At 44.4% G+C, this 12,242-nt stretch overlaps 1 protein-coding gene across 7 annotated transcripts in view; it reads left to right on the plus strand.

Annotated features, from left to right (window-relative positions):
* enox1 (ecto-NOX disulfide-thiol exchanger 1) overlaps window positions 1–12,242 on the plus strand; it is a 305,533-nt gene that overhangs the window by 160,362 nt on the left and 132,929 nt on the right. For all 7 annotated transcript variants that reach the window (XM_069889622.1, XM_069889619.1, XM_069889617.1 and 4 more), the window contains 3 exons: window positions 6,274–6,411; window positions 9,178–9,300; window positions 11,745–11,918. In XM_069889622.1, the coding sequence (XP_069745723.1) occupies window positions 6,360–6,411; window positions 9,178–9,300; window positions 11,745–11,918 (349 nt within the window). In that variant the 5' untranslated portion in view covers window positions 6,274–6,359. The remainder of the gene's footprint in view (window positions 1–6,273; window positions 6,412–9,177; window positions 9,301–11,744; window positions 11,919–12,242) is intronic.

Raw genomic sequence — 12,242 nt, forward strand, 5'->3', positions numbered from 1 at the left:
GGGGCAAAGGTACAGGCTCCTACTGAGAGAGGCAGATTCAAACCCGGGTCGTTGGCACTGAAATAGTGCTGCACTAAATCTGCGCTACCCCACTGTACAATGTTCTCTAATGGTACTGAAATCAATTATCTGTGAATCCGATGCACCCTAACTCTCTCTGACTCTTTAAACAGAAATGATTGTTTCCTCTTTGCTGAGAAGGTGCATTCTCTTGTCATCTGCAATATAGGCTACTAAACTGTTTTATTCAAATCTTCCGAGTTAATTAATTAACCTGAAGGGAAGACACAGTAATGTTCATTTGCACTCAGTTGCCCCAATGACGATGTCTATTTTTTGGTTTACTTTATCCAATTGTACTCTCACAATCAAATTAACTGCAGGACAATCGGAGATATATTTCAAGAAAAGAGCAATTCGCTGGCATATAAGTACTAATTGGAAGCTCTTATAAGACTCAATTTAATAAACAATCTGTTCATTCTGCCTGCATGGTATTATTTCCATGGTTTTTATATTGGTCTTAAATTTCATAGATATGCACAAAACAGAAAAAGGCCATTTGGCCCATTTTGTGGAGTCTAACTTAAAGGAATCTCACATTAACCCCACTTTCCTGGTCACAGCCCTGTAGGTATTTTCATCACGTGAATAACCAATTCACTTTTGGAAGAGCTTTGTAAAATCTGCTCCCATTTACCTTTATGGCAGGGTAGTACTGATGTTAACACAACTGGGAGGCACAGTGGTGCAGGTAGAGCCACTGGCACACAGTGGTGCACACTTTGCTTCCATCCTGACCTTGCCTGTTGCCAATGTGGAGTTTACATGCTCCTCCTTTGACGGCATTGGCTTCCACCAGGTGCTATGGATTCCTCCAACATGGGGGGGAGGGTGGGGTGGGGAGGGTTGATGGGCTAACTGGCTTCTGTAAATATGGTGCTCATGTGTTAGTGAGTGGTAGAATCTTTGGGGTGCTGCTGGGAAATTGGGGAGAATAAAATGGGCTTGGGCAGGATTAGTGTAACTGGGTGGTTGATTAAGTATCCTGGCCCCATAACCCTTCCTTACTAGTCAGGAAGATGCAGCAGTACCAATACTTGTTAGGAATTTGTGGAAGGCTGGGCTATCAGTCCCCATCTTGGCAGGAGCTCAACTGAGAGAGTCCTATCTGGCTGCATCATCTTGCGGCATGGTAGCAAGGCATCATACTGGAAGTCATTCCAGAAGATCATCAAAACTGCTGAGAAGATCCCTCTCTGCGATTGACAACGTTCACCAGAACCATTGCTTAATTAGGGTTCAAAGAATTGTAGAAGACCCTTTCCATCCAGCACACTGAATCTTTGACCCACTACCATCAGGAAGGAGGTACAGAGCATCAAAATCAGGACTGCCAGGCTGTGAGAACTGTATCTTGTTACCAAGTAAAATATTCCCAAATATTTGTATATATTTTTATTTAAATCTCATCTTTATGTAACTGTGTGATTACTATGTGCTGTGTATTGTGTATGTATATGCCATGTGGTCCGGTGAAACACTGTTTCCTCTGGTTGTATATGTAGTCAGAAGAAGATAAACCTGAACTTGTTGCTGCATTTTAACACTTTTCTGTCAGGGTATCATAAGCGTTTGGAACTTCTCTTTGTTAAAGGGCAGTGTTTGTGGTTAAGGTAAAGGTAGGTGGATACTGGATAAGGAAGGAGGTGAATGGTGACTGGCGTGGACAGGTTGATGTTGCAGTCAGATCAACTGTGGCCATCTTCAATGGGGGAAGAAGGCTCAATGGGCTGATAGGCCACTCTTGCTTCTTGCTACAAAATTAGTAGAGTGAAATATTTGTTTCACAGTGCCACTTTAGAGTCAGAATAACCATTCAAAGGAGAGTTTTATCTCCTTCTGGAGTGGAACTTGGTTTACAAATCTGGGACAGCAATGTTTCATTCATTGCTGCCTTTCTTTACTCCACCCCTCCCCACAAGCCCCCACCAATTCTCCAAGGATTGGGTGAAATTCCATGAGAAATAGTGATTAGTATTTCAGACTTTGCTGTTTCTGACAATCTGTTTTCTTTTTGAAAAATTAGTTCTTCTTAATGTTCTTTCTACAAATATTGTCCTGTACTTCTGGGAAATTTAAACTGTAGAAAGGAAGCCTCTTCGGACATTTATTTATAAACTGCTCTGGCATTCTTTTACCATTAATGACATTTATACTGTTCATAATTAATCCCAGGCCTATTTTTGCTTTAAGCAGCAATATTTTAGTACAATATTTTTGGAGAATAACTGAAGTAATTTTTTATGAGGGAACTTTGTTGCCTAGCAACTTGGCATAAACAATCAGTAGTGCGCCTTTGCTCTCGTTCAAAATGGCTTTTTCCTTTCTTTACTTGAACAACAGCTCTTCTTTGTAACAAGTTTCTCCCTCCACATGAGGCTTCCACTCCAGTCCAATGAGTGATAAGGTGAGGCGGGATACACCAGTCCAATAGGTGATGAGGTGAGGCAGGATACACCAGTCCAATGGGTGTTGAGGTGAGGCGGGATACACCAGTCCAATGGGTGTTGAGGTGAGGCGGGATACACCAGTCCAATGGGTGTTGAGGTGAGGCGGGATACACCAGTCCAATGGGTGTTGAGGTGAGGCGGGATACACCAGTCCAATGGGTGTTGAGGTGAGGCGGGATACACCAGTCCAATGGGTGTTGAGGTGAGGCGGGATACACCAGTCCAATGGGTGTTGAGGTGAGGCGGGATACACCTGTCCAATGGGTGTTGAGGTGAGGCGGGATACACCTGTCCAATGGGTGTTGAGGTGAGGCGGGAAACACAGACCATGTCACTGAAATTGGAATGACAGGTGGATACTCATGCTGTTTCCAGTGCCCAAGATGTTTCTGGATGTCCACTGGCCAGAGATTCTAAACAGCCAATGAAGATGTTATATTTTTCTTCAAGAAGAATATTCATGACAGGTTAGGTTCTAGTCAGAATGGATTTTTAAAGGGTAGATCATGTTTGACTAACCTATTAGAGTTTTTTGAAGAAATCTCAGGTTGGATAGACAAAGAGGAGGCTGTGGATGTTATATACTTGGATTTTCAAAAAGCTTTCGATAAGGTGCCGTATGTTAGACTGATAAATAAAATGAAGGCCCATGAAATTACAGGGACGCTATTAGATTGGATAGAAAATTTGCTAATAGGCAGAAAGCAAAGGGTTGAAATTAATGGATCCCATTCAGAATAACTATCTGTAACAAGTGGTGTTCCGCAGGGGTCGGTCTTGGGGCCACTGCTGTTTACAATTTATATTAAATGGTTTGGATTGTGGACTAAATAGTTTTGTGGCCAAATTTGCAGATGACACCAAGATGAGTGATGGAGCAGGAACTGTTGAAGAAACCGTAAAGTTGCAGAGGGATATAGACAGATTGGGAGACTGGGCAAATATATGGCAGATGAAGTACAATGTTGAGAAGTGTTTGGTTCTACATTTTGGCAGTGGATATAAACAGGCAGAGAACTATCTGGATGGGGAGAAAATTCAATCCTCGGATGTGTAAAGAGACCTGGGCGTCCTTGTGCAGAGTCATCTAAAAGTTAATGCCCAGGTAGGATTGGCAGTGAAGAAGGCAAATGCTATGCGAGCATTCATTTCGAGAAGTATTGTGTTTAAGAGTAGAGAGGGGTTAATGAGACTCTGGAGGACTGGAGAGACCCTATTTGGAGTACTGTGTACAGTTTTGGGCCCCCTGTCTTAGAAAAGATGTGATGTTGTTGGAGAGAGTGCAGAGGAGATTTACCAGGATGATTCCTGGAATGTAGGGGCTGGAATATGGGGAGCATTTGACAGCTCTTGGGTTTTATTCATTGGAGTATAGGCAAGTGAGGGGGATCTCATAGACATATTTCGAATATTGAAAGGTTTTGACAGAGTGAATGTGGATGTTTCCCTTGATGGGCGAGTCAAGGACAAGGGGTCATAGTTTTAAAATTAGAAGTTATCCATTCAAACCAGAGAGAAGGAAGAACTTTTATAGTCAGAGGGTTGTGGATCTGTGGAACTCACTGCTGTACAAAGCAGTGGAGGCCAGATCACTGGGAGTATTTAAACAGGAAATGGATACGTATCTCATTATTAAGGGTATTAAGGGATATGAGGAAAAGGCTGGAAATTGGAAGTAGGGGTGAGTTTAGTTTAGCTTGGTGCATAGTCACGGAACAGACCTGATGGACCTAATAGCCTGCTTCTGTTCCTTTATCTTGTGATCTTGTGAATAGACAATCTCTACCAATGGTGCAAGGAATGAAATTGAATCAGTTTTTGATTTCCCATTGTCAAAGAATTGTTATGTCTGCAGTAAGAAGTGTTCCATGGTTAAACTAGGTTTCTGTGAACATCTACTTCATCCACTTTGCTGCCAACTTCCACCTTGACCTCAAGTTCACTTGGTCCACTTCTAGCAGCACTCTCCCTTTTCTCGATCTCTGTCTCCATTTCAGGAGATAAACTCTTGACAGACATCTTCTACTAATCCACCAGTTCCCCCAGCTATCTTGACTACAACTCTTCGTGCGCTGACCCTTGTAGGAATTCCATTTCTCTTTCTCAATTCCTCTGTCTCCGTTGCATCTACTCCCAGGATGAGGACTTCCATGCCAGGTCATTAGAGATGTCCTCCTTGTTCAAACAACGTGGCTTCTCCTCTATCACCATCAACTCAGCCCTCATGCATATCCTCCACTACTTGCACATCTGCCCTGACCTCCTCCGCCTTGTCCTCTTGTTCTCACCTACCACCCTACCAGCCTCTGCATCCAACATATCCTCCTCCGCCATTTCCGCCACCTACTGTGTGATCCCACATATTTCCCTTTCCTCCCCTCTTCCCATTCTGCAGGGGCTGCTCCTTCCTTGACTCTCTTGTCCACTTCTCTCTCCCTATCAATCACCCCCTTGGTACCTATCCCTGCAACCACAGGAGATGCTTCACTTGCGCCCAAACCTCCTCCCTCACCACCATTCAGGGTCCCAATCCGTCCTTCCAAGTGAAGCAACACTTCACTTATGAATCTGCAGGGGCCATCTACTGCATCTGGTGCTCCATTGTGGTCTCTATATCGGAGAAACCTGATGCAGACTGAGAGATTGCTTCTTTGAGCACCTTGGCTCTGTCTACCACAGTAGCGTGGATCTGCGAGATGCCACCAATTTCAATTCTCCATCCCATTCCCTTGCTGACATGTCTGTCCATGGTCTCGTGCATTGCCAGACTGAGACCACCTCATTTTCCATCTGCGCACCTCCAACTTAACATTGACTTCTCCACTTTCCATTAGAATCCCCTCCTACTCACCCACCACCTTTGTTCTAGATCTGTCTTTCTCTCTTCCCTTTTTCCTATCTCCTTTCCCAGAGCCAAAATCAATTCTCACCTTTCCTCTTATCATATCCAATGAGCATCTTTGGACTGTTGGCCTGTACTCCTCTCCCTCCAGCATTTCTGTGTTTTGACTCGCTGATGATGACCTTCACTATACACCACCTCCATCAGCCAATTTCTCTCCTCTTCCAATTTACCAGAATAAGAGCAGAGAGGTCCCACAGGAAAGTAGAGTTCTGGGAATTACCTAGTGGCCACATATTTGAGTTTATTGACATATGCACAAGTATAATGAACAGATGCACTGACATTCTTCCTTACCTGCAACAGGGAAGCCATTTCACCCATCAAGGCTAACATAGCAAACTCACCCCACCCCCCCCCCCCCCACCCCCATCATGATCCCTGCAACTTGTTTCCTCATGTTCATTCAAATGCAGGGACTTGGGACAATCTGACAGCAGACTATGACAGAACAGAGTGATCGTTTTTGTTAAATTTCTATCCACCACCAGTGGACTGAAGAGCTCCTGGAAAGTCAGGAAGCTGCTGTGAATGATTCTGATTTGCCTGTTTTTTGAAGATGTCTGAAACCCACTTTGAACAGCACCATGATTTGTTATTGACCATATGGTTTTCTATGAATTTTAAAATCCAAAATAGCAGCAGAGAGTGCCGACTGTATTACAATGCCTGAATAGTAGACAAAATCTTCACTCACTGAGTAGATGAGGCACGAAACTTGAGTTTAAAACCAAGGTCCAAGTAGCTTTGTGAAACTTCTCTTCCTTTTCCCAGTGTTATGAGGAAGAGCCAAGGAGAAATTGGATTTTGTGGTTACTTTTATTGCTGCTTTATACACTTCCCACTTTTTCTTTCAAGGAATCGGCGAAAGAAATCCGTACGAGGCGTGAAACTGGGAGGCAAATCATTATCGTCCATTCTGTCAAACCAATTCTGAGCAAGAGATGAGCCTCGGACTGATTAAAACAGTGAGCTCTGAGCTGGATGGGTGGCAAGGTGGGTACTGGTTTTCTGTCTTTCCTGATTGAACCCTATTCTAGGTTTGGTAGGAGAGGAGTCATGGAGCCCACTGACCATCCACCACCAATACAGACTAATGCAATAGGTAAACCACCTCCAATGTCCATACCTCACACTGAGTCAAGAAAACTACCAACGTAATAAAGATAAACAAGAAAGTCTTCAGACCTGTCCTATCCAATCACACTCTCTCACTCTTTCCATTGAGCAGAAGAGATGTGAGTTTGAAAATGTGCACCTCAAGATTCAAGGACCTTCTTTGTCCAGAGATTGGTGACTCCTGAGGGAATGGTTGAAGCTGGGTCACAAGTAGCATTTACCATAATGAACACTGCTCAAACTCAGAGGGGTATGGACCAGGCTGGGCAATGGGATTAATATAATGGGTGTCCACTGCGTCAGCATGAGTGAGTCAGACTGAACGACTGTACGATTCAGAGTACTCATGGTGAACAGCAGCCTACCCCTCTTCAGAGAGTAAAAGCCTGCTCAATCTTCCATGATAATCAGAGCCTTTTCAGGGGTTGTTCAAGAGCTGGCAATACCAAACCAAGACCAGTGCTTTTATAATTGCAAACGGTGTGAATATTTTTTTTTAATTGTAGTTTTCCTTGCTGGCATTCTAACTCAATATCAAACTAGACTTCAGCAGGTTTATGCTTGAGTTCTGAGCTGTTAATCTGAAATCACTGGCCATTAAAATTATTGATGGTTGTGAATTAACCAATACCATACACTATCAATTGCATTTGTAGTGTTTTGCACTGACTTGTGGCAAAGTACTATGGTTGGGGCATTGAGTACAGAGCAGGGATGTCCCATTGAAACTATATGTGACATTGGTGAGACCATGTTTGGAGTTTTGGGTGACCTGAATTGCACACAGCTACAGAAAAAAGATGTCATTAAGCTGGAAAGGGTGCAGAAAAGATTCAAAGGGACGTCACTGGGAGTGGGGAGCTTGAATTTATAAGGAGAGGTTAAAACTTTTTTTCTCTGAGAGGCTGAGAAGTTTATAAAATAAGGGGCATAGGTAAGGTGAATCATCATGGACTCTCCTCTCCTGGGGAAAAGACACAAACTAGAAAGCAGAGATTTAAGGTGAGAGGTGAAAAGGTTTAAAAGGGAGCTGAGGGGCATCTTCTTCACACAGAAGGCGGATGGTATATGAAACAAACTGCCAGTGGAAGTGGTAGATGCAAGTACACTTAGGACATTTTAAAGACATTTAGACAGGCAGATGGATAGGAAATATTTAGAGAGATATGGGTCAAACATAGGCAAATGGAGGAAACTTGGTTGGCGTCGACCACTTGGGCTGAAGGGCCTGTTGATGGAGTATGCATTCCATGCTCCATGATGTTGGATGGACGGATGCATCCTTTGGCTGGAACCAGGACTTTCAGACTAGGGGATGGATGGATAAAGAGGATGAGGTTGGTGAATCTCTGGTATTCTCTCCCCTGAGGGTTGTTAATGAGCTGATTCATAACAGATGGCATTGGTTTCTGGCCATTAAGGGAATTGAAGGGAAGGTTTGCTGGAAAATGGTGGAGCAGCCATATATCAGTCTTGGTCTGGATGACTGACCACTGCTTCTAATTCTTCTGCTCTTGGGAGAGGTGAAGAGGGTGGGTCTCCTGCCAGTTGTCCTGCCCCAGCCTAGCGCAGCTCAAGAGAGGCTACATGCTTGTGAGCAAGAAAATCCACAGATGCTGTAAATTTGGAATAGAAACCTTGCTGGGTTATGTTGACTTTAAAATAAGGAGCACGTTTAGGCTATACATAACAAGGGAAAATGTTCACCCCTGTATGCACCATATATTACTGCTCTAAGTGCTGACAATTAAACTTTTGCAAAGCATGGCCAAAAAAAAACCTCAATTAGGGAACAAAAGACAGTAAGCACAGGAAATAAAAAGAGAATACAATACACAGTAATTGCAAATTTGTGCTCTATAATTCATCATTTTATGGTATACTGATCAACAAATCCGAGTGTTGAGGTAGATTTTGGCACTTGACCAAAAGACACGTTTGAGAATGCACATTTTTTAGGGATTTGCAGAGTTGTGGAAAAGCACTGGATAGCGACAAAAAATGTGCTGAATAGCCTCCTGTGATGTCCCATCCTTAAGGGATTTCCAGTTATAGTCAGTCTACAGTGCATTGCTGTTACCTAAACACTGGAAAGCCAGGAAAAGTGTGTGGAGGGGCCTGTGGGGTTGACCCTGTGCACATAGGCTGACATTTCCTTGCAATCAGAAAAGCAGAGTATTCCAAATGTTTAAAATCCAAAGACACATGCATCATGCAAGATCAAAGCTCTATGAGAAGGTTGATAAATTATGAAATTGACAGGTGGTATCCTCAAGTCATACAGCACAGAATAAGGCCTTTGGCTCAACATATCCATGGTAACAAAGTTGGCATTCTGGACTAGTCAAGAGTATAAGGTTGGAAGAAAAGGTGTAAATCTAGATGAGAGGAGCTCTGGAGCATTTCAAAACCCAGAACACCATTTATTGTATAATTTGATCTCCCAAAAGAACAACCCCTCACACTTGTTTGGATTAAACTCCAGCAGCCCTTTCATTTCCCCTATTTCCAACTGCTCTATACCTTGCTGAATATCATACAAAGGGGAGAGCCAGAGAAGAGGCCCACCTCCTTCTATCTACTTCCTAAAGACAATCCCAGACACAGAGGAGCTCAATTAAACAACTTCCTTTCTCTTTGCAGGGACAGAAGGTTTGGAAGGCATTGTCTTGGGACCCAGCCAGATCAGTATGTCCGTCGCTGACACCACTGCATGGGCCACAGCCATGAACAACTTGGGGATCTCCCCAGTGCCGCTGGTATCAGGTAACCATGTTTTGATTCCTGTAAAGCCGTGTGTTCAGTCCTTCTGCAGTTAGGCGCAGGTCCACCCATTGATCCATTGGCTCATCAGCAAGAGGTTGTGCAGAGTAGGAGAACCCCTCCGTGAGGATCAGTTGGTTGTTGATTCTGTTCTGGGGGCAAGCCCTCAGCAGGTGAACTATGCAACAGCGAGAGCCACGTCGCACCTGCCTGCTAACCTTTTGTGATACACCCACTAGAACACCCAGATCCCTCTGATTTGCAATCTCTCTCCATTTAGATAACCATTTGTATAACCTGATCATTATATTTAAACTCCATTGACCATGTTTTTGATCAATCATTCAATCTATCTACCATTGTATCCTTTTACTGAATTGCAAAGTTATCATAATATTCCCACCTATTTTGTATCATTGGGAAATGGAGGCCAAGAATGATCCCTGGGGTACTCCACTAGTTCCACTCCTCCTGCTTAAAAAGGACCCGTTGTCCCACTCTGCTTCCTGTGAAACTATACTAACACACTTCCTCCAAAACTTGCACCACTCTCTTATATGGCACCCTGCTTTTTGTGGAAATCTACATATACTAGATTTACAGGTTCTCCCTGCCACATCGTCAAAGAATGCAAGCAATTTTGTCAACCATGATTTATCTTTTATAAAACCATGTTAACTCTAAATGAATCAGTTATTTCTTCTTTGATAATTGAATCCAGCATCTTGGCCAACTGTAGATGTTAAACTAACTGACCTATAGTTTCCTGCCTTTTTTTTCTTCCTCTCTCTTTGAACAAGGGAGTCCCGTTACCTATTTTCCGATCTTCTGGTGCGCTCCCAGAGCTGGAAAGAAGAGCAAGGGAATATCAATGCACAGTGGGCACCATTATTAATAGAGCTGAAAACAATTGAGGTGGCAGATAAGGAGCACAGAACAGTAACACTGTCAGGATGGGATTTTACACCACATGTTTTCATAGATGCTTTGGTCCCATTTGGTTCAAGTATCTGAGTGAGGCACTTCAGCCATGTTTTTGCTTTTGGAGCATGTTCACAAGGGCCAACAGGTCACAATGAGCAGAAAACAGGAACCATGTTTTGATCAGAGCTAAGCTACCAGCTGACTTTCATACAAGGAGTATTGTCATCAAAGAAAGCAAATCTTTGTTGTCCCTCGCCTTTCCCTGCTGCTCTATTTCTCTTTTTGGACCACCTAAGTCATTAGAAGTTTTAATGATCCATACCTCCATCTCTGCCTTATTCCAGTGGGCAGAGCTGGATTGTTAATCCCTTTGGTGTGGTTAAAAAGTGCTTCGGAAAGCACCTCATCAGGATACTTTAAGCCTCATCGTAATTTCTCCTTGCCCAGATGCTCCTCCAATTTAATTTTGAGATAAAACACAGTTACAGGCCCTTCTGGCCCATGAGCCTATATGTGACAAATTAACCAACAAATCCCATGTGTCTTTGGAACATGGAAGGAAACCAGAGTACCCAGAGGAAGCCCACACAGACATGGGGAGAACATAAAAACTTCTTACAGACGGCGGTGGATAGTAACCTGGGTCCTGCTGCTCTAATAGCGTCGTGTTTATGGCTCCACGTTTTGGATTATTGTACTACAAATCACAGCCAGATAGGATTGGGGTTGAGGCTGTTGAACTTTGTTAAAAGAGACCTTTCTGAGGTGAGACCAACTAGTGATCAATGCCTCTCATAATCCATTCCTGCTTCAGACATGGAAGGAAGCTCTTCAGACATTCAAATCTATGCATTCTCAATAATTAATCTTTTCACCAGTGCACTTACAGACCCATCCAGCCACTGCAGCCCCCAACTCACTGACTCTGCCCACCCCTGATTCATTGACCCCATCACACACAGGGAAGTGTAGTTGCCAGTTAACCAGATCACTCGTCTTTGGGGTATGGAAGGTAACTAGAGCACTCAGGGGAAATCCACCCATCCTCTGTGGGAAAGGGAGAACATACAAACTCACCAGATTGATGCAGGTGAAGCCAGTGGTGCCTGAGCTCATTTGTAAGATGCATTCACTGGCTCTGCTCTGTAAACTGAGGACAGGTTTCGAAAGGCAGTCAGCAGCTGCACTGACCACCACTCCCTGCAGTCGTGCAGGGTGCTGACTGGCATTCCTTCACTGCCTTCCCCCTTCCCATTATCTACCAATATTAGGTAAACCATTCCAGAAGGTTTTCTGGTGACTGAGCATCGACAGCTCCTGTGATGGGTCAAGGAGGTGGTGGGGGGGGGGGTGGGGGGGGCGGGGGGTGGCGGGGGAGGGTAAAGCTTGTCTTTGTCGTGTTTTGGGGACATTGATGATGATGTCCCATTGGAGCACGGGTGTTCGCCTTGATGCCACGGTCACAATTGACCCCCCGTCCCCCGACAGCTGAACAAAGGTCACATGCAGTCTTGTGCTTCCAGATCCCATCTGCATGCCCACGTTCGAGCATGGCCTGGGGTTGATGGCGGGAATGGCCCCGGTTAACCCAGCAATGGCCAGGATAGGTTTACTGCAAGCGCCAGTTTCTCAGGGATCTCCGGTTGTGAAGGAAATTATCCATTGTGCCAGCTGCACGCTCTTTCCTGCAAACCCAAGTAAGTGCCAGGGCTGCTGGTGGACTGGAGGATGGGTGGAAGTCTGGGGAAAGGGGGAAACGGTGGGAGTGCTCACCTTTGTGATCAACAGAGTCCTAGATTTCCGTATGTTCTGCAGTGATGTGGAAACGCCATGTCCCTGTCACAGGATGAATTACTGCAGAGGTGTTCGTGGCAGGATGGGGGTGGGGGTGGGGGTGGAGGAGGAGGGGGGGGGGGGAGTCATGTGTGTCAACACTGAGGAAGGGGGCACCTGTTGCGGTACGGACTCGTGGCCCGAAATGGCCTATTACTATGTTGTATGTCTAAATTAAATTCAAATGT

This window comes from Narcine bancroftii, chromosome 7 (genome assembly GCF_036971445.1).
Source record: "Narcine bancroftii isolate sNarBan1 chromosome 7, sNarBan1.hap1, whole genome shotgun sequence".
Classification (NCBI taxonomy): domain Eukaryota; kingdom Metazoa; phylum Chordata; class Chondrichthyes; order Torpediniformes; family Narcinidae; genus Narcine; species Narcine bancroftii.